This window comes from Falco naumanni, chromosome 13 (genome assembly GCF_017639655.2).
Source record: "Falco naumanni isolate bFalNau1 chromosome 13, bFalNau1.pat, whole genome shotgun sequence".
In the NCBI taxonomy this organism is placed as follows: domain Eukaryota; kingdom Metazoa; phylum Chordata; class Aves; order Falconiformes; family Falconidae; genus Falco; species Falco naumanni.
The window spans coordinates 5279070-5302157 of NC_054066.1; the positions used below are offsets into that span (position 1 = coordinate 5279070).

Genomic DNA, 23088 nt, shown 5'->3' on the forward strand with positions numbered 1-23088 from the left:
CGACAGTCACAGCCCTAAGAAAGGAAAAAAGATGCTCCTCACAGCAGGAAAGTGCACAGCGGCTACCCAGACTCTTATCTTACCCCCAACTTGCACAGAGAATTCAGGTGTTTCAGACTGCTCTGTTGGAATTTAATCCAACCTCTGCCATATACAGCTGGGACTGTCTGGGCTGTTCTATATAGCTGTTTCTACGTGGCCTTTGTAGCTGGCCTCGAGGGAGAGCCTTGACCCACAAGCCTTGGCCCAAAAGCATCAAGTGTTTCCTATCCTCCCTCATCAGTTGTCCCACGTGACCTCCAAGACATTTTTTGTGGTTTTCTCCACCATTTTTAAATCCCTGGAATACAGTGCCATGTGGCAGCCCAGCAGCCTGACGTTAAAACTCCAGGGATAAGAGCAGGTGTATGAGTGAGTCAGGTGGGACATGGCATTGCACTGGACCCAGCACCAGGTGGAAAAAACTAAATTTGGTGCCATGCTCATCCCATACTGTCTGAGGTGGACACTAGAGGGAAGACCTCTGCCTGCTGCATCTGGGATTCCTCATGGAGGGTGTTTGTTGCTCGCTCCTGAAGGGCATGCTGTGTGCTTGGGCACAAAGTAGCCGATATACGTATGTGTAAGCAGGAGCCCAGGCTGAAATCACCATGCAGGGCAGTTCCCCAGCTGGCACAACTCACATTAGCTCCAGGAGTCTGGAACTGAACCACCCTTGCCCTGATTTACTCATGTAAAGAGGGACCTTCTCCACACTGGTGGCAGCTCAGCCCAATGTACCGCAGCCATGCGCAGAGGAATAGTAACAAGGCACATTGAGCCAACTATCTCTAGCAGTGACAGTGCTGAAGAGTCACTACAGAACATGAAACCAGCAGAAAAAGAACAAGCACTTGCTACTAATGGAGAGGCATAAAGAAATATCAAACTCTTACCCGTACAAAGCTGGCTGGAAACCAGCCTTCGCTGTCCAGAATCCTCCCCCACCACCACTCCTTGTTGGTAGCATCCATTACTTCAATGACATCGCCAGCCTTGAATCCCAGCTCTTGGTCATCCATCGTGACATGGTCCCAGAGGGCTTCTGCGTACACCACGCTGCCATCACTGATCAGCTGTGGACAGAGTAAGTCAAACTGTCAGCTTCCTCCAAGAAAGCAGCACAGTCTGCCAACGTGGCTGCAGCTTTTGCAACACTGCTGCTGAGCCAAACAAGTGTTGATAACTGTTGACTCCTCCTGAGCAATGTGAAAAGGAGTTGGTGCTAGTCTGGGAGTTCCTTCAACTGACCTTGCTCTTGACAGCATTTATTCAGAATCACTTGGACACAAGTATGTTTACTACCATAAAGAACATCATTTTGATGCTCTGGAATTTCTTACTGGTGACTTTGCCACAGCAACCAAACAAGGCTCAGTGGTACACTGTTGGTGGAAGATACTCTTGTACTGCCCTGTTTTGGAAAGCCTTGGAATAAACCCTTGAGCATTAATGTTCAGAAACATACTTCAGAGCAGAAGGTATTCTGAGGCCTCAGAGCTAGTCTAGGATGGATAGAGCCTTAAGTCTTCAAGGTGGTTAAACTTAGCACTTAAGCTGCTTAAAATAAGTCTCCTAGAGAATTTAAGTAATTATACAGAGGGACAACGGTTATTTACTACATGTTCCATAGAGGGCCTACTCTACAAAAAACCCAAAAACAAAACACTCCCAACAATTAAAAAAAAACAAAACAAAACAAAAAAACCACCCCAACCTATATGGCTAGAGGCTGTGAGGGGCTCTTGAACATAGTGATGATTTTGTCTGTATGTGCCTAATGCCATTTTCAACCACTCACACCTTAGCTATTGTGTAGCTAAGGAAAGTTGCGGTGGTGGTGTTGTGACCTGGTCCCGCTGGCCGTTACAACAGCAGCGCCTGCCTGATGCCCACAGGTCTTATCAAGTCAGAGTCTTCTTTGAATTTCAACAACTACATAGTACATGCACAGACTTCTCGGGGCCTGAGCACGACTGAGAATATCTGAACACCGAGGATTTCCCCAAGAAGGCAAAGTGTATACTGGAGTCCTGCAAAAAAGGACTTAGCCATTCTGGAGTGGAAGCGAAGCCCTGTTTTTCTCCAGGAAGATGGTGCAATGATAAATTCTGGGAAGACAACAGGAAGAACAGTCTATGAGGCACAAGGGAGAAAGAAAAAAACTGTACAAAACCCACTGCCCATGGTGTACCTGACAGCATTGCAGCAGTATCGCCACAGCCACATAATGCACGTGTCATCCATGCTGGGCACCTAGACTGCTCGGTCACACAGTAAGCTATCTGCTGCTCTGCGTTACTGTTTTTGCCCCTCTCCAAAGAAGAAAGATGCGTGTTGTAAAAGAACATCAAGATAACGGTGGATACAGTAAATCAGGAGAGAGTTAACGAAGCATTAGAAAGAAAATTCAAATGCAGTCTGCCTTTGGATAGCAAATGCCCCTTCACTGAACCAGAAACAGCTTAATGCAGTGTTTCCATTCTGACAAAAATATGATGGGGAAAGGAGAGGATGAGAGGCTTCCTCCACTCATACATAGCATGTTGGTGCTCCCCACACTGTCTTTTCTCCGCTGGCCTCCACTGCATCACCACAGGGCTGGGTGCATCCTTATGGCAGGCTTCTGCTCTTCACAGAGCTGAGCAGTCACTGCGGTGAGGCTCAGCAAGCAGGGACTGTAAGGGACACGCTGCTGTCATCAGCCTGCCAGTGGCACGATGGGAAAATAATCCAGGCATCATAAACAGTCCCTCACTAGTCTAAGCTCTTATAGCAAGGGCAGCCTTTGACAAGGCAAGTAGAGAAGTAGTATCATTAGTCTCTGAAAACCACACATCAAGAGATAGTAGCAATGAATACACCGTACAGCAGAAGCAGCTATGCCCAGTCAAATGGCAGGTATTTGTCCAAATGAGCTGCGGAGGGAAACAATATTTGGGCTTGACAATTAATGCATACAGCTGTTAGAGCTGTGTGTATCTCAGTGGAGGTAGGGGATGGAGATCCATGTGGCAGCAAAGGCACAAGGGTTACTGATGTGTTAGAAACTACAGAAGTGCCTGAGAATGGTCACACAGGAGTTAGAGCTTCTCCCCCAAAAAAGGTGGCGGCACCAAGGAAGCACACCTGCCCCGGTGCATGCAGCGTGGCCAGCAACCAGGAGGAGCTGGGAGCCATTGTGCAGCAGGAAAACCGTGATATAGTTGCCATCATGGAAACATGGTGGGATGCCTCGCACAACTGAGTGCTGCAATGGGTAGCTGAAAACTCCTGAGAAGGGACAGGCAAGGAATAAGAGGCAGTGGGGCAGCACTGTGTGTTAGGGAGTGTTTTGGCTGTAGAGCTTGACGATGGTGACAATAGGGTTCAGTGATTATGGGTAAGAGCCTGGGGAAGGCCAACAAGGCAGATATCGTGGTGGGAGTCTGTTACAGACCACCCAACCAGCCTGAAGAGGCAGAAAAAATAGCTCCCGGCCAGGCCGGGGGGGCTCTGCGCGGGGTCAGGAGCTGGGGGGCGGCCGGGCCAGGGAGCGGTGGGGAATGGAGTCACATCCCGCTGGCGCCGGGCACACGGGGGTTCCCCAGGGCTCAGCGCCGGGGCCCGTCCTGCTGCGTGTCTGCACCGCCGGGCTGGGCGAGGGGAGCAAGTGCCCCCTCAGTCAGGGCAGGGGGCACCCAGCTGGGGGGAGCTGAGCTGCTGGGGGGCGGGGGGCTCTGCAGGGGGGCTGGGCAGGCCGGGCTGCAGGCAGGTCGGGCTCGGGCTCTTCTCCCACATAACAAGGAGGAAACAGCCTCAGGTTGTGCCAGGGGAGGTTTAGGTTGGATATTGGGAAAAAAAAAAATTCACTGAAAGGGTGGTCAGGCATCGGGACAGGCTGCCCAGGGAGGTGGTGGAGTCACCACCCCTGGAGGTGTTTCAAAGACATGTAGATGTGGCACTTAGGAACATGGTTTACTGGTGGGCTTGGCAGTGCTGGGCTTGGAGTTGGAATGAACACTCTTAAAGGTCCTTTCTAACCTAAATTATTCTGTGCTTTTTATGCGTATTTCACTTAACAGGCACGTTGCATATAGTTTGACATGCTTGAAGCATACTCAGCATTATGAGTAAAGCCCTCATTCATATTTTTGAAACACTTGTAGGCTTTGTCAGGCTTCCAGAAAGTTAGATGTTTTAACTTTCTAACAGAAAGCAGTGAAAACTAGAGTAGAGAGCAGACATAAAAAGTGTATGTTTTTCTAAAATCAGCTATCAGACTTCAGTTAGAGAAAGAATGGCTGGATGTTAGCTACTGTCCGAGAAGAGCTCTGCTGCTGCTTTGAGCAGTCTGCCTGCACACCACCCATCTGTTTGCCTTAGCAATCCGAATGCAGTGACTAGTGACCGTGTGGACCACAAGCTGAGCCCAGCTCTACCCTTCTGCGGGGAGAAGAGAGGGGTGACAGGGTGATGGGGTGGCTGGAGCTGAGCATCTGGCCACCCCTACAGAGAGGAGCTGATTAAATATGCTGGTCTCAGGCAGAGTGCTGGGGAGTCACCTGCTCCTAGGTAAGCCCTACCAGCAGGTCACGCTGGAACGGCTGCCGTACCGTGCGGAGTTGTGTCCCTGTGTGTCAGGGATGGCTGCTGCTCAGAAAATGGGCATATGATACTAAATCTTTGGGAAGGGTGGCACTCAGCAGGCTTTTCAACATACAAATTGTGAGCAGCACATAAGGAATGTGGCTCTTTTTGAGATAAAATACCTTTGCTGTGTGCTTAAACATGCCACTCTGAATCAGTGCTCTGAGTATGATGTGGTAGCTGGCGCACACGCCGTGACCATGACCAGAGAGACTAAGTGGACTTCCTCCTTAGCATTTTGATGATCACACAAGCAGACCACTGATGTGAAGGCATTGATACCTTACAGTACCAAGCTGTCAGATCTCAGTATCTTGATGAGAAGACAAGACCAAGCCTGACCTAGCTTTAACAGCATGTTAGGGTTGATACATCCAGCTCAAAAGGGGGCAGAGCCACACCGTTCTTCTCAGAGTCACTGAAATCCATGGGGTTGACTAGTGAATCCTCAGCTGGTATTTTAATCCATCCACTAATATTAGTATCTTAAATTTTCCCTATTCAACAACATCCCTGCTGTGACTATGATTTGCCAAATGTAGCAAGTCACAACTTCTTGGTCACCAGCCTGGCCAAGTAGGCACAGGCAAGTAGACAAGCCACTACCCATGGCCAGTTCTCATGCAAAGGAGGAACTGAAAACACACCTGAAATACAGGCCAGGGTTTGATTAACTAACACCCTGTTTGTAGGGAGGAATGATCAATATGGAATAAAACAAGAAATAAAGAGTAAAAAAACACTTTAGAGATGCTTTGGATTGTCTCAGTTAATTTAGTAGAGCAGCACTTGAAACATCTCCATGACTTCAGGCTGACAGGCTCTGCCTGGTCTCCCTGCACTGCTTCAGTCTGTGCTCGTTACCTGGGGGTGGGCAGGGGAGCAGGCGCTAACATGAAGTGTTTAATGATCACCATGCTCAGTGTTCATTTTTCTATTAGTCCTCAGTCTGTACCAGCCTGTACTTTATACTATTTTTTTTCAGTTGCGTCCAGCCCAATTCCTAGGCTGATACAGACATACCAGATACACCCAGTCTAACAGTCCCTTTCCCAAGGCAAATACTAAAGGGTAGCTCTGAGCCAGGACTGAAGTTTCCATGGCACAGAAACACCTACAGTACTGCATGCCACTGCAGCAAGCAGAGCTGCTCCAGCTGGGAGAATGCAGTATCCTCTCCAAGGACTATACTGTTACTGGGGACGCTATCACTCCCTATCCCAGGAAGGATAACACACACCAGCAGATAAAAAAGCTTCCTGCAAAATGCATTGGAGCATAGCACAATCAACCAGCTATACTGAGAGAGCTGCTTATCTTCTAGAAAAACATGTATTAAAGGGAATGCTCACCATTTCAAAGCATGGCAGCTCCTCCGCTCAAAAGGCTCATCTTACCACTGGTTTTGATCTTTGCAATTAAAGCAAAGTTTGAAAAACAACTATTAATTTCCATATGAAACAATATTTACGTGCTGGCTTTGTATTATCAAGGGCAACTCAGTACATGTTCTTGAAAAGCCCCAAAAACTAGTCTCTAGAAGAGAAACATTAGAAGGCAGAGAGTGCAAACCCAGCCACCCTACAGCTGCTCTAGCTCCTGCAGCTGGCAGCAGTGAAAACAAACAAAAATTGGCTCTTTTTCTTTATTTATAACAACATTTAAGTTTTTAGACAGCAGTGTTTGCAACCCAAAGGCAGTACTAACACTGATGCTTTGAAACTGAAATCGACTGCAGCTCTAATATTGCATTGGCATTTCTGTGCAGCTGCATTCCCCAACCGCCTGTGCAGCTGCAGCCTCACGGCACATTCACAAACAGGGAGGCTAAGGGAGGGCGCCAGTAAAGCACTGCTTGTGCAGGTTGCTCAACTTATGACAGAGAGATGGAGGGGCGAGGATTGCTGCATTACTCCTCCACACAATGTCCATGCGCAGGCTACCAAAGAGGAGAGACAGCCAGGGCAATCTGCACATAGCTGCCCCAAAATAAGTCTGTTGCATGCCACATCTATTTGCCCACATGCAAAGGCCCGCGTCTATGGGCTTGTTTACATTCCAGCCACTCAGTCCCTGTTCTTCTCAGGCTGGACACCTTGACATAATTACCTTGTATGTCCTGGTCTTGTTCTGACAGGAGCTCCAGGCAATATTAACAGAGATAAAAGATCTTGACAACTTACAGAAGGAGGGATGAAGACGCCTTTAGGAAATATTTATCTTTGAGCTACTCTGTTCCATTTGAATAAAATTTGAATAGCTTTCTCTTGATAATGCCAAGTATGTTGAATCATATTGAGCTCAAAAAATGAACCCAGAAGCATCAGAAGATAGTGGGAACAGGGCAGTTCAGGGAGAAGGTGCCGATAAAATGGAATTTACTTTTCAGCTCTGTGACCCTGAAACAGACACCTTCCACGGAGAGCACCTGAACCCAAGCCCTTCCTGGTGAACTGAAATGGTTGCTCTGAAGACTGTGCTCATCGCTCAGCGCCCCCAGAACTTGCCAGTGGCAGACTGAAGCTGAACTGGGTCAGCACAGCAAACATTTAAACCCTGCAGCGGTCCTGATCCCAGAAGCAAAGCCCCCCCAGCCCCAGCTACAGTTCCTTCACCCATCACTGCTTCCAGAGTTCCCTTCTGCCTTCTGTCATGCAAAGTGCAGCAGAGGAGTTAAAGAAAAAAAATTATTTCCACTCTTGCCCCAAAGTAGTACTTCATTCACACAAATGCTTATTTTTCCTGAACATGGGTAGAAGCCAGCTAGCCTCTCCCTTGAGCTGAACCCACAAAATAGTTTTCAAATCGGCCTGACAGCTTGCTTCCTCTCAAAACTTTTAACTTCACTGTTTAATGATGGACAACAGAGATGAAATTTATCTCATACAGCTTCTGTCATCTGAACAGCAGGCATTTAGTCTGAACGAGTTATCTTGATTGTCTTTACGGAGCATCTCCCCTTTGTGGAGAAAGACAGGCACCCCAGGGAAGGGTTTGCTTTAGGCATATACCTTATTATGATGAATTAACCAAGCCCCTGGGGGTCCTGTCTCCCTTCACTGCCAGGGAGGAATTTGGGCTAGTCTTGCTAGACTAGACTTGCTGGCTGGCTGCAGGGTGCCAGAACCACTGACACAACTCCACAGCCACAGTGAACACTTCATTGCTTCCTGCTGCTGCTCTGTCTACATAGTTCAGGGTAACACAAGCCCTCCTTGCCACAGCATCACACCAGACATGCCCCCACAAGGGCAGTGGGTTGCATTCATCGCCTCAGAAGCACAGACCGGAACACCATGCCCCAAGTCAAGCCATGCCCTCAGCATTTGTTGCCCCTTTGCCTACTGTGTCAGCTGCATATTTTTTCAGCACAGATTTTTGAGTACTGATTAAGGATAGTGGAGGACTCAGACATTTACCAAACACTGCAGATCTCCATTCAAAATACTTTAATTTGACAGTGATTCTCCTTAACAAATCCGAGATGTCAGTCAACCAAGATCTGACTCCAGTTAAGTGTGCTACACTGATACTCTGTAGTGCTGCTTTTTTAATCAGTGCCTGTAGTCAAACTCCCCATGTGACATCTAGTACAGCTGCCTCCATTTACCAAACATTCAAAATTTGTCATCTCATTTATTTGATAAGAACTGTTTTCCACAAAACCATTCTGACTGGCATTAATTACATTATTCCCTTTTATTTATATCATCTGAGTCCTGATTCCCCCTTAGAAGTGGTTTAAACAGATGGGAAGAGGAGGAGGGTCCCCCCGCAGCAGGCAAGGAGAAGCTTTGAAAGCTCCCTTTATCAAGTGCTACAGGAGGAGGGAAGCAACTCTTGTAGAAAGCGAAGGAGGCAGAGCTCTGCTGTGTGAAAAGTACAGCGTGAGAAAACATGCCAGGTGCAGGTCCATCTGAGTCCAATTAAATATGATTTTTCAAATTCCAGAGTGATGCAAGAAGTTCTCAGCTCTTCACCTAAGATACAGGAGCTGATTATTATAAGGCGAATCAAATCAACTGAAATTCCTTCAGTCCATGTTACTTTTGGCTGGAATAGGTCAGGAAAATTCTTATGAAAGAGTGGGGATAGTTACCTGCAGCTGAGGAAGACATCTACTTATCTAGATCCTGTCAGCACCCTCAGTACCCCAACCATCACTCTCCTATCACCTAGATATCAAGGGAGTCTGCTAATTTTGGGAACCAACATCCTTCAGCTTTGGCATAAGGAAACAACAGCAGCAAAGTCCTTCTCAAACTTGTTGATACTCTGCAAAAGCTTGTCTCTGTGTCACGTTTTACAGTTAAATGTTCCAGTTGCTGGTAGTGCTTACAGTAAGCAAAAAGCTGTAAAATAGCTTCCATTTTAACCTTTCACACAGGTTTCCAGAAGATACTTATTTAACTCATCTATAACTTATTTTTAAATGTCTAAGACATTTACTTTCTGGTATAAGCAAAATACATATTAACTCTTTCTAAACAAGCAGATCCAATGCTGAGTGTCAGGGTGACAAAATGGCAAATGAAATTCTATGCTGCCAACTGCAACACAGGCAATACCTGACACAAATGACTGCCTCAGTGAGCCACTCCTCAGGAACATCTCTGCAGACAGATTTAAGAAAACGTCAGCCTGCTCCATCAGGGTCAGAAAGCCTGCATGGCAGGATGACTCAGAAAGAAAGAGAGAAGAGGAGAACTGGACAAGGCACAAAGAAGCATGAATCAAAAGTGGTAAGAGTTTCTAGGCTAAGCTAAACCCACCCTGAAGCTGGAACAGAGAAAGGTGGATGGAGGGCGGCACGGGAAGGCTTAAAAATGGCTGGTTGTAACGCAAGGACGATGGGTGCCCAGTGAAACCACCAGGCGAGAAGTTCGGTACAAAAGCAGTACTTTTTCCCTGTGGTGCGTAATTAAGCTGTGCCACAGGATGCCACAGAGCCAAACACATAGATAATTTTAAGCGAGATTAAGCACACGTCCATCCTTTGAGGCCATTTTTGAACACATCATGTCCAGACACAGCCATCAAGGATCTTAAACACACCTGGGAAGGCACACAAGGGAAAGAGCCAGGCCATGCTTGTGTCTATTCCTGAGCAGTTATCCCAAGTCACAGGTAAAAGTGTTACTGGCTGGCCCTGCAGAGCTGGTCTTGGCATATTAGGGTAGCAAAAAACACAAAAGAAAGGAACTGTTGACTATCCGTATTACCCACAAATACTTCTTTAAAACGGTGAGCCCTGAAAATGTTAACTTGACGGGGACAGATAGGTTCCCTCAAGTACAGCAACAGTCTTGTTTTGTTTTCATTCTTGAATGAATGAACAACATTCAGGTGGAAAAATAGCAATTGCCAACACCGTAATTACAAGGACATTAGGATGTCTTCTGGGGTAGGGCTGTCCTCCTCCCGGCTGGGACTCCTCAGGCAGAGGTAAGTGCAGCACTTCCACACAGCTTCGCCCTAACAGATCCCGCACACTTTATCCTACCCACACAACACTCTCCAGGCACGTGGAGGAAGGTCAGTCCACACACCTGGAGCAGCCATTTGTCCCTACCACATGGATGTCCAACTCCTGGCCATTTCTGCCCCCTGCTTCTCCCTCTCCCCTCCCCCAAAAAGGGGGAGGATGATAGTGTACCCAGGGCAATCTGTCTGTTCAGATATTGCCTGGGAGGCTTTCAGAGAGAGAGTCCCTGAGCACAGGCTGCAGAAGTGGGTATGTGCTGCACCCTCACTCAAAACGTTCAGAAAGGCCTTTGCAATTAAGAGCTCCAAGGCCCTCAAAAACTTCTTAAGCACTCAAAGCCAGAGAACTTAAGTCATTCCAAAGCTCTAAATCAGCTTAAATAGCTTAAACTCATCTAAAGCCTTAAAGTGTTTTAAGCATTTTAAACCCATCTAAAGCCTTAAAGTGGCTTAAGGAGCTTGAAATACTCTAAGGCTTAAAAGTGGTTTAAGTATCTTTAACTTTCATCTAAGTCACTCCTCATAGCTCTCCCAGTTGTGTGGCACCCATCGCTCCAGATAAGGTGGGATCTCGGCACCACAGTCCCACTTACCACAAACAGCCCAGATCTCTGACAGAATCACTCTCTTTACTCTCCTTCCCAGCTCTCCTGGGGAGTGCCGAGCCCCCAGCTCTGGCTGCAGTGGCTGGGGGTGGGTGCACGTAACTACTCAGGAGGTTGTAACAGGGTTTGCTGGGCTGGTGCTGTAATAGCACCTGGACATCAGCCACACGCTCTTCTCCTACGTTCTTTGGTTTCAAAGCCTGGAAAGGAGTGAGGTCTGGGGTTGAACTCTCAGGTTTGAACAAGACTTTGACCTAGGGCTCACACATCTACAAAGTTTCTAGTTTCTGGTTCCAGTTTGGCTGTAGATGAAAACCACGTCAGTGACTGACTCCCCTCTTTCACCTCACCCAAAGTTTTGAAGCCTACATTTACTGCAGAATATGAAGCATACCTGGTCAACACAATATTTATGTTTTTCTGATGCCCTGATTTTAAGTGTACAACTTGCAAATAGAAATAGCCCAGGATGTTTCTGTTTCTCACGTTTAAGAGTGATGTTGCATCTTTTTTACTACCCTTTCTCTCAGACACCCAAGTAGAAACTATTTTCTTCAGAAAATTTTATTTAATATTACATTAACATATTTTTCTGTCAGTGATGCTACAAACTTAGCCCATTCTTCTCTTGCTGCTCCCTGCAGGATTACCCTTCCTCTGTGCACTCCCACCAGCACATCCCCTTAGGACATTTCCCGACTTTTTCCCTCTCTGCAGGACAGCTCCCGATTTCACTGCCTCTCCTCTGACTTAATTTTGAGATTTTTCCTTTCTACCTCCTTTTTTTGCTTCCTCTTTCAAAACTATTTCTTTGGACAAGTGAGCAATATACTGTACAGATCCCCCAGGACAACATGTGCCAAACAGTTCAGCTGCAGCTCATCCAAGACAGGGATTTATCGAGGAGAAATGTTGCATCCTGGCTCTTTGCAGAAGAAAAGGAAAGGGAACCATGCAGTTCCCAGAACTCTCCGCCCGCTGGTGACTGTTGCTATTCCCTTCTCCCAAAAGATACAGCAAGTTACAGAATCAGTTATAGCTTGAAGGCAAATTAATCTGAATTTGTTTTACAAATAAGGTTAAAGAAAACATTTTAAAGCAGATACAAACCATGTCGCTAGCAAACTATTCTGAATCATCAAAAGGTCAGCATCTCTTTGGGCTCACAGCAGGCAGTACGCCAGAAACACGGCACACGGCTTTGCTTTTCATGTGTGTGCATGATTTGATTTTAATGGAACACACTGCAAAGGACATGTTGAAATGATTTTTATTGCTTCTATCTCCTATGAAAACACCTCTGTTAGATTAACAGTACTGTGCCAAAGTGCACACAACACTGGTAGGTGCTGACAGACATGCTGAGCCAACAGAGATTGTTCAGCCATTTCCATGACCTGGCTCTCAAACATGGTCTCCCTGCCTCAAAAGAACAATGCACGTTTTAGTACCTGTTTCCTTTCTTCCCCTTCACCTGAGAGAGAAAGTCCACAGGTTTCTGGTGACCCAAAAGTTATGATTTCCACCTCCCTGCACCTTTCTGGTGATCTCTCTCCCAATACGCACACACTGTTTTAGATCCCTTCTCCACCGAACTAAGAATTGCTGTCTATCCTTTCCTTTGAAAATGGGGCAGAGGAAAATCTGACTATCAGACAGAGAGAAAGAAAAGAACAAAAACCTTCATAACATCTCACTGTCAAGCAAAAGGGGCTGCCTAGCCTTTGTTTTTGGTTAGTATCTGTAAATATAAAAATGAGTCATTTCTTTTGTAGTCTCTGCAGAAGGTTCTTTAAGCTAAGTACACTCAAAACCCCCAGCAAAAACAACATCCCCGCCCCAGCCTTTTCATATTGCAAGTGTCCTGTGCTAGTTAAAGGAGATCGATTCAAGAAGCAGCAGATCCCTGGGATCTTCTGAGACCCTGAACTATTATGCTTTTGAATATATACTCATTTTGTTAATTTGTCGTAAGTCCACATTATCTGGATGAAGAGACCCAATGGCCTAAGCAAAGCTAAAGCCTCAAACCAGAAGCACGTTCTGTTTCCAAGACCACCTTGCAGACAAGCTCTCTAACTGCAGGAGGCTGAAGCACCTGACGCTCCTCCCGCAGAACGTGGCTTCTTTAGTCCAAATAGGAAAAGATCCTCATGTCTCCTGTTCCCCACAGGTTCTCATTTTAGTCACCTTGACTCCCTGCACAACCCTGCCAGAGAGGCCACTGTATGACAAAGTGGTTTTGCAAAAGCAGCTGGGTGCAGAGCATGTTCTGGTAAACCAGGCAGCCATAGCATACTGCTGTCACTGGCTCTCCTCTCCTGGTGTCTAGTGCAAACCTTCTCACTACATAATTAGCGCTTAGTATAACAAGTCCTGACTCCTGGGTGCTACAGGTATAAATTGGGATACTAAAAATACTAAGTCATGACTCCTTAGCAGCCTGTCTTTTCTTAATCTCCTGCCGGAACTATTTTATTTGGCGAGGTGAGTAAAGCTGTGTTAGGCTGCTGCTGAGAGGTCCTAGTGTCCCTCTTCAGATTCACATGGGATGCCTATATACAGCCTTTGTATTTACATACAAAGTTTGCCGCAACCCTGCAGACACTCAACATGCCAAGACTGGACAAGATTGTAATTCAAAGCAACCACAAGCAGTCAAACCCAGCCCAGCTCCACTGTTCTGTTCTGAGCCACGTTACCACAAAGGCTACAGGCACCAGGCCTATAAATAGCACTCACGTACTGCCCCTGCACAGCAGCCACTACAGACCAGCATAGCTTAGAAGAAGACGATACACTAATTCTGTTCTTCTATCAGTATCCTAAATGGATGCAAGATTGAACAAGCACAGGATTTTTAAGTGTGGATGCTACGGTGGTTTGCTCCATGCCCTGTGTCTCCTCGGCTTTGCCCAGCAGCCTGCTCCGGATAGGAGCTGCTGCAGGACGGAAAGGGGGGTGGGGGAGTGGGTGAAGGCAGCCCCTGTTCCCCCAGCTGGTGGAGGCTGGGCTTGCTCTGCCACCAAGGGACAGCAGAGATTCAGGTGCCCAATGTGAAATCGGTGCTCTCTGGAGGAAAAAGCATGCTGGGGTTGCACTAGGGTCTCCCTGACAGGGGAAGAGGAAGACATGGGACCTCGATGCTGCAGCAGGATGTGCGGGACCGGAGCCCTGCACCAGGTCCAGAGGGTCCAGATCAGCTGCAAGGGAGAGCAAACTCCCAAATCTCCCTCTCCACGGTTCTTCACACCTGGCTGACTCCTCTGCTGAAAGGTTCAACAACATCCTCTTGGTACTTAGGAGGACACTTTTCTTTCAGTGTTACCAGCAGAGCAGAGCGATCACTCTTATCAGTTACAAATGCAGAAGTCTTGCACACATGCAACAGGACAGAGACCACCACTGTGGGCCTGTGTAATACTAAAATGAGAACCTGTGGAGAACAGGAGATACGTGGATCTTTTCCTATGTGGACTAAACTGTAGGTCCATGCTACTGCTTTGAGCCCCGTTTCCAGCACTGCCCAATGCAGACACAGAGGGGATGGGCTGTATGTGACAACCACAGTCATGCCTGGAGTAACTCCAGCAAAAGAACAAAGATTCAAAGGAGACGTGATTTTATTCCAGAGTTTCCAGCACATTCTGTATTTAACAAGCCCAGTGACATGGCATAAATCACAAGTTCCTCCCTCTTTTTTTTAACCTGTATGACGGGACTTTCATAGTTGTTTTTTTTTTGTTTTTTTTTTTCTTTAAATCAAAACACTGGAAGCATTAATTAAAAGTAATTGTTGATGCTATCATCCTAAATGCTTACTGTGTTTCTTATCTGGCCAGCTCATGCCTTAGATTCCAAGAATAAATCACAAAGACAGCAGATACCACATATCACCACAAAAAATGAGTTTAGCCTGGGAGAACAAATTAAGAAAAGATACAATCTAAAGCCCAGATCTCCCTCTGGAAATGATGTCTTGGTCTCACCCCTGTTCATAGATGCTCTTTGCCTTGCGAGGCTCATAGTAAAGCAGTAGCAGAGCAAAGCTCTTGCCTGTTAAACGTTCTGGTGAACTTGCCCCACAGCAGGGGCAACGCAAACTACCTGTGCAGGGCTGGAAGCAGCAGTACCCTGCCCCATCCCTGCACACTGCTTTGCCACACAGCTGGAGTACACCAGCACCACAGTGGCAGCACAGGGGAAAGAGTAGAAGCACAGCTCTTACTCTGCACCCTGGGGAAGAGGAGGGGTCCAGCAGCCACAGGAGGGCCGGGCTGACGTGACCTGATCCGCAGTGGGAGCAGAGAGCACAGTGGGTACCAGGCACCCCAAGTGCTTTGCAGAGAGGCCTGACAATGTGCCTCACTTCCCTGGCTGTGTTGCTCCCTCCCTGGGGCTACAGCCCAAATGCCAGGGCAGAGCCCAACTGCAGGGAAACAATCACAGCCTTCCTGCAAAGCACCCATCTCTGCTGTCAAATAAGCACGCTGAGAGCAAATTAAAAAAAAGCCAACTTTGTTGACAGAAAGGCCAAAGGCTTCTCCTTCCCCACCATCCTTCTGTCACCATCTACAGCTCCTGCACATGATTCAGGGATCCTTCACCAGCTTTACTTTTCCTGGGCTTTAATCGGCCATCGCAGCTTCTTCAGCCAAGATCTGAGGCAGGCTTGAATGAGTCACAACTAATATCAGACTGATTAACGCTTACATGTCAACTGCAGCTTCCAGCTGAACATATACAGCTGTAGGTAAAGTTGAGGAAGGAGATAAACACTGGGTTCTCCATAACAAAACTCTACACAGATATTTTAGGATTAGTTAGGTATCAAACACCTAGACAAGCAGTGGAAAGAGAAAGTTAAAATTCCCCTAATATTAAATACTAAGAGGAAAAGTGTTCCCAAGGCTCTTGGCAACCAGTGTTACCTGTGGCAGGCAGTGTTATCTCCAATGAGTACTCTGCAATCTTGCAATTTGTCTTCTGACAATTTTTAAATGCAAGAACCATTCTACTATTTTGCTCCCGACTATTCTGGTACCAATAATCTGGTGAAATTGCCATATGCAGGGGTGATGCAAATTGCCCGACAGGAAAGGGATGCAGTTTCACCAGGGGTTGCATTACCTTTTTCTCTAACAAACTTTCTTCCAGGTTATCCCTCACTGCCCTGGATTCCCCATAGCCCTTGAAGGAAATGCTTTCTCTCTCTAGCAGCAGGCAGGTCTTCTGCAACTGGGGAAGTCTCAGTATCCTTTGTATCAACAACTGCAATGCTTCCCAGAGAAGAGAGCTGCTTTGCAGGAAGCAACGTGGCAGCTCTGTACCTCAGAGGCACTAACTGCCCAAACTCATGTTATTCCCGAGACTTACATTTTCTCCTTAGTATCAACAGCGAGCATTTTGGGGCACTGGATCTGCTGTTAGCAAGACACTCCTCACCTCCCATTATATGCACTGGCTGCTTCTGCACAAGCTTTGATGTGTCAAAGCAGCAAAGGCAAATGGCTCTGGCTCCCACAGGCACAGCTGCTATGGCTGGGCCGAGAAAGGAAACTTTTTGGAAATAAAGATGCTGAACCAGGTGTGATGGAGATGTGGTAAAAGTGGGCTAGAGAGAGAAGGGAAGGAGGAGGCTGCAGCATTGTGGGAGCACTTGCCTGCTCACACAGGGCTGTGCCTGCCCCAGCAGCCTGCCATCACCACCTTTGGTATTTGATCCCTTCCAAACCCAGCAGAATCCTTTAGCAAGCAGTGGGAATAAGCGTCCCCAGACTGACCAAGCAGAAGGTAAACTATTTCATCACCACAAGACCAGCTCCAGCTACCTAATTAATTTTGCAAGACATTAAATAAAAAGAAATTCCTGGAAAACTTCCCTTAAGTACCTTCCTAGGAAGAGTATAAGAGGAAGCTACAGTCTCCAGTTCAGTGACAAAAGCCACCCAAGGAGCATTTCAGTGACATGACACCAAGGCTAAACAAGAGCATAAGCCACTTTGTGAATCTAGGATCAGTCTTAGCTGCTCAGCTTACCAGCTGCCCTACATGGCTTCTATACGTCGAGCCAAACATTCGGATTACAAACAGGGTCGACCTGCTGGATAGTCTCCAGAGTTATGTGTGTATGTGCAAGCCCTAGGAATAACTACAGTTCTTATCTACCATCAGGTGTGTTTTGCACTATGTCAAGATACAGAACAGGTGAGACAGCAGTAACTGGCCGTTCAAACAGCTCGTAGGGGCTGCCATGGTGCTGAGGCCTATTACTGCTCCTACTGCTGCTGAGAGCAAAACACTTCACCCACTAGGTGAGGGGTGAGGGCTTCTGAACACTCAAGCACTGTCAGAACCTGCTCAAGCCTTGTGCATAACCCGCCCTCACAAGCAGCTGCCAAAAGCTTTCTGTCACCGACACCTGTGACCCCAAAGCCAAAATTTGGTCCCTCATCTGCCATTTGAATACCAAGGTATGCTTTCACATCTTGTCAATTTTGTCACTTGTCCTTTCCAATAATCAATCTTTTTTTCCACCTTATGCCGTAAAGTTCTGATTCCAGCTGTAACTAAGGCCACAGGTAAAGTTTAGAGGGGAGAGAAAACAGATATTTGGAAAGCCAGTGTTGTGTGCAGAGGCTTGGATGGTTTTTTTGAAATGGTAACTTCAGAAAACAACATATACTGGGTAGTTCCAGTGGCTGTTTATCACAATGTCTAGCTAATAGAGTTAATAGCCTAGTCTGAGATTTTTAATAATTCAAACCTCTTCACCTATATAAGAGATTCGCAGAGAAATGCAGAGAGCTGCCCCACACCCAGGAGGAGACTCTCCGCTCCCAGGGACAAGGCTGTCCCATGCCTCAGATGTACAGAAAGGAGCTCAGCAAGTACAAATTTCATTGCTTTGTGTGCTAAAGTGACGTAGTTTTGTACAACACTAATGTATTACACATGATCACATAAATAGCTGGTACAGAGTACATCATTCATGATGACAGAGACAACATCAGCATCCAGCCTTTCTCAACGTCAGCTCAGACTCCAGGAGCCATAAACATTCAGGTCTGAGAGGACTGAAGTAACTTCAATCATTAGTGCCAGCAAACACACTGCCCTCATGAAAGTGGTATGTAAATTGCAGATTACCTAACACACAAAATGAAGGATCTTGCTGAATTTCAAGGGCTTGGATATTTTGTACAGTCTCCGGCACAAATGCAAGCAGTGTCATTAAGAACAGTGCACTGTGGCTTCCTTTCCAGTTTATCTTCCACCAGGATTCGGTCTTCTTCAGTGCCATCAAGTAGAGGATTGCTCCATTGAGGTGCCAGTGCCCAAGTCTGGAAGTGCTGTGACGCACAGGGCTGCCGATAAAACATCATTGAGGTGAACAGGCCTGGAGCGAGCATGCTGCTTTGCTGCCCTTCCCTCCTAATGAGTCTACAAGAGTGCTCCTTGAGTTGCTTCCCTGCTGTGCACGGCTACTACTGGCCACTGAGAGCCAAGTGGCCTGCGAGCAGTGTCCTGTGCTGTTCTGACAGCCATTTTAATACCCATAGCAAATAAGCACTGAGATATAATAAAGGAAACGGGATAAAAGCCAACAAAACACTCCTTCCACACTGCTGCAGCATTTATTCAGCCCGAATTCCTGATGCACTATCGATCAACCACTTTGGCTAATTGGGCATTACTCACGCCACCGCACAGCACAACGTTCCCAATGGCAGAGCAATGGAGGCATTACGGGGTTCCGCTTTTTACAGCAGGTGTTTACATGTAGTAGGTCCTTGTGTAAGGGCTTGATATAGGATGACTGTCCCTCTGCAAACAAAGCAGCAGCACTTTGGGCTTCTCCAGGGCTGAGAAGTGCTACGTATAGGCACAGTATTGTCATTGTTAGGAATTGAGGCTGATTAGTGCCACGGGGAGCGGTTACGATTAAGCAGGTTGGCTCCGTTACCTCTTTCCCTTTCTCTGGTTTAACGGTGATCCAAACCACAAGGCACAGGTGATGACAGGAGGAGAGTGAGGGGAGCAGGGTGGGGAAGGAGGTGATGATTAAAAAACAAAGGAGGGATACTCTGAGACACACAGTTACCGTAACAGCAGACAAGCAGACCAGAGGCAGACAACAACAAGCTGACCTGCTGATTTGTCGCCCAGTCCTGGAAACCCCCATGCACCACACCACTACCGGCAGTCCTCCTTCAGTGAAATGCCAAAAGAAACATTAGTACCACGTTGACGATGATGAGGAAGAGCAGGATGACAAAGACCACTACCCGCTGAGTCTCCGGGTTCATGTTGCAGCGGAGGAAAGTGTGAAGTGCACTCCATTTGTGCCTGCTTCGGTCAGGGACCTTTGCCATGGCTTCAGCCCCCAGAAAAAAAAAAGATTAAAAAGCAGCAGGCTTCTTAAGTGACCGCTGTAACAGCCCACAGTGGGGGCACGGAGGGGAGCAGAGGGCCGTGAACAAAAGCTGTTTTGCAGCTCTCAGAAGCAGAAGTCTAAATGGCTCGACACAGCCATTGCTGGTCCCGCACAGCACGTGTGCCAAAACGCCCCCTCCCCACCCCCTTATCTCAGGGGATGCTCATCAGCACATCCGCGGGTTTCCACATCTTCTTTGCCAAAGGAACCGTCGCCATCGCTTTAGCAGAAGGAAGACATTGAATCCGTTCTTGCAGAAAGCCCAAGCCGGAGCACTGCAATCCGGGCTGCGATATTGGCTTTCCAGAGAGCGGCTCAGCTATTTGCTGGGCGCCGTCTCCAGGATACATGCAGGCCTTAGCAACGCAGCCAGCCCAGCCCGATGTGGGGTGTGCAGGGGAGGCTTTTAAGGAGGGTCAGGAGTGGATTAGGCGGCTGCTTTTTTAAATCCTTCCACCCGCACTAAGAGCGTGCCAGCAATAGAGACAAGTCCTGCCAGCAGGCAAATCCTGCTGCTCCGGATGGGGCTGGGGGAAGCTGGCCGTGCGGCAATGCAAGGGCACGGCGAGGGCACGATGGCTTCCCACATGCCCGAGTGTGCAACAAGCTGCTGGGTGTCTGCGAGGAGGATGGGGAGATGCAGCCTTGGGCTGGGGGTCTGGGAGAAGCAGCTCCCGTCCGAGCCTGCTGTCCACTTCCAAGCAGGGTCCTGGAGCCAGAGTGTCCAAAGGACTTGGCTACCTCTGCCAATGCCTCTGCAGGACCGAGGTACGCCAAAACCAAATCTCCGCAACCAGAAAACCTCTGGTCAGCTCTGCAGAGCCCTAAACGTGCTTTTAGGAACTTATCATTTTGCTGCTGGACTGTGAAATTCACTGAGCACCCAGCTTCCCCGGGGTATGCTCACAGCTGCTGCAGCCTGAGCATAGCTCCCAGCAGTGTCTGACCAGGACCAGGATGAAAGGGCACCACTCCTCCTTGGAAAGGCCAGGGATGGTTCTTGGAGAGCACCCATCACAGACAGTCTCTTTGACTACAGGTGCAGCCTTTTTCTCTCCTCTAGCCAGCAAAGTGGAGCCCACCTTTTGCTCAACAGCTGGCAGTAACAGCACTGCTCAGGAAAGGAAGAAGAGGACATCATGAATGATTATTCATGCCCTTCACTGACAGGAGGCAATTCCACACCTTCCAGTTCTCATGTGCTCCCCCTATACACACCTTCTCACGAAACAGAAATATGAATCCAGCCCCTGGAGCTAGGGCTGGATGACACAGTCGCTAGTGCGTGGAGCTGGGCGCAACAAGGACGACTGCACTTCACCTGAGAGCTTCAAACATGGAAAAAAAAATATATATCCCCAATGTGAATGCGTGTGTATATATACATATATACACACACACACAGATACTCTCCTAGGAGCAGGAACCAGAAGTCATGGCTCCCTCCCCTTAAACATACTAACTGCTAAACACCTACAGTAGCAACCATCTCTGGGAAGGGCAATGATGGAGCAGCCACATGATGCAGGTGTGAACAGAACACACTCAGCTGCTCTCACGCTTGAGACAAAGCATAGCAAAATGAAAAAAGCTGTCTTTTTTCAGGTGTTAGCACATCAATGCCCATAACGTTTCTTGAAGATCTGTACAGCTCTATATATATCCTGGAACACAGCAGGTGAGAGATTTAAAAGGGAAAAGGTTTAAGAGTTATGGTCTCGCTGGGTACTTTTCTTTCATTTTGTGTTTTCCCAAATTGTGCCAACCTCTGCAGGGGTTATATAGAAAGCACTAAGCAGTCAAACAACTTCCACTGTCTCCTTATGTTTCTGTAATGTTTTTTAGGTGTTATAAAATGAAGTCAAGAATTATTTCAGTTTGCTGGTTTCTGAACTTAAAGACCTTGTAAATCTCCTTGCATCTAGCCTAAATGTAGAACAAAGGGAATAATGCATAGGACAAGGGCTTGTTCTCTCAATGCAGCTTCAAGACCTGATAAGCAGAACTTCACACATGAAGCAAACTACTGGGATCCGCAGGCTGCCCAAGCTCCCACATGTTTTCGGGGCTTTGGCCTGCATTCGCTTAATGGCTTTGAAAAACTAATTCTCCCTGCCATATGCACCAGAGTGTAATACTTAGATCCCTAAGCTTGCAGACTTCAATTTAACAAAACTTCTTCAAGTCCACAGTTGACTCACACGATTGCGTTATTCAGTTCCTGAGGATTTTGCAAATCTTGTCTGGTTTTGAAGTCTTTTCATGAATTGATTGAGTATGGGCATAAGCCACCAAACAGTATTAGGAAGGGATGTGGACCTTCAGGAGAAGGTAATCATGGTGAATAAGAAGCACGATCACACATACTCCTTTGAAACCTCCACAGCAACTACCATCTTCTCTAGTCACTATTACACTGAAAAGAAACAGGTAAACTCCAGTGACCCACACCAGGACACACACTGGTAAGTCATGCTGGCAGAGGAATACTGTTGGTGCCACAGGATACCGGGCAATTTCTAAAATCCACGATGACGTAATTCTCCCATAACCTCCTGAAATCTTTGCTACTCATGAACATGCTCAAGCATTCGAAGTTGAAGCACAAAAAGTTTGAATAAATATCTATAAAGACATCTTAAAGGTGAGATCACCTTGCAGAAGCAGCTGAGGAGAAACTGATACCAAGATGAAGATGCAGAAAAAGCAGCTGCAAAATTGCAGGGAGGGTGCATTTTCACCTGCGTTGGAGCTGTCTCTAAGAAACATCTTAAACCACAGCTACGTCCCTTTGCTTTTCTGATGTACAGACCTAAGTACCCTCCCGCACTACATTGCCTGGACACATATAACGTATTTACCTTGCATACATCTTGGAGCATTACACAATTAATGTTAAGTTGCAGCCACACCTCTGACCCCACGGTAAATAAGTGAGAACGAGTAGGAACTGGTCTCGAACAAGGACAAAAACTGCAGAGTTACTCTAGCTGTGACCTGTTTTTTGTTTTCACCCCCAGGCAGTGAATCCCCTCACAGAGTCTGTGCATGGGGCAGTTACTTCCATGGTAACTCAAACTGCTGGGGGCAGGGGGGGAGGGGGAGGCTCCCACTACTGCTGCACACGGCTAAACACCATGTGGCGTTTTTCTAAGACAGAAATGAAGCCTCATTCTTATTTCTCACTGATCAGACAAGCTTCTGTGGTAGGTGGCAAGAGATGAAACAGCTGAAGGTTTTACCCTGTGGCTTGTAGTAGGGCGAGACTTTGTATAACTATCAGTGAGGAAGCATATTTCAAGTATTGCACAATATTTGTAGGAATCTGATTTGCAATTGTAATAATTTACTTGCAATCGTTTCTCTAAGAGCCATCCTCAGCCAGGACTGCACCCAGGGAATAACACTGTCACTCAGATAGTGCAAGTGGCGAGTGCGGCGCAGCCTCGCAGGCCTGATCACACACAGAGTCGTGCTGCAGTCAGTGACCAAGCCTTCAGAGAGTACATTATTCAAGAATCCCCAGTCTAATATTAGATAAAGCAAACAATACTAATTATTGTCCAGCCCTTGTCACCTTGCTTATACATGCAATGGGGCCTAAGCTTTGGAGGGCTGTTTTAGGTGCCAGCTTTTAGAGGCCAGGAGCGCACAGACAAACCCACTTTCTGCCAAGCGAAAAGAGCGTTTCAATATTGTAGCAGCTGAACTGGGAGCCGAAAGGCACATGCACATCAACGTGAAAAATCAACAACTGCAATAAGCAGCACAGGTGCTTCAGTAGAACAGGCAAAGAACTAACTAGGGAGACAAGCAGTGACGTTATATCCAGTGCACTGGGACAGCAAAGTGCATGTGCCCCAGAGCAAGGTCGGGGGGGGGGGGGGCAGCCCC

The 23088-nt window shown here is 47.2% G+C and overlaps 1 protein-coding gene across 6 annotated transcripts in view; it reads right to left on the minus strand.

Annotated features, from left to right (window-relative positions):
- The window catches only part of ARHGEF4 (Rho guanine nucleotide exchange factor 4), a 228225-nt gene that overhangs the window by 11400 nt on the left and 193737 nt on the right, over window positions 1-23088 (minus strand). For 5 of the 6 annotated variants that reach the window (XM_040613912.1, XM_040613914.1, XM_040613913.1 and 2 more), the window contains one exon: window positions 936-1115. In XM_040613912.1, the coding sequence (XP_040469846.1) occupies window positions 936-1115 (180 nt within the window). Of the gene's footprint in view, window positions 1-935; window positions 1116-18907; window positions 19570-23088 lie in introns of those variants that run through there. The other variant, XM_040613916.1, reaches the window with a different exon arrangement.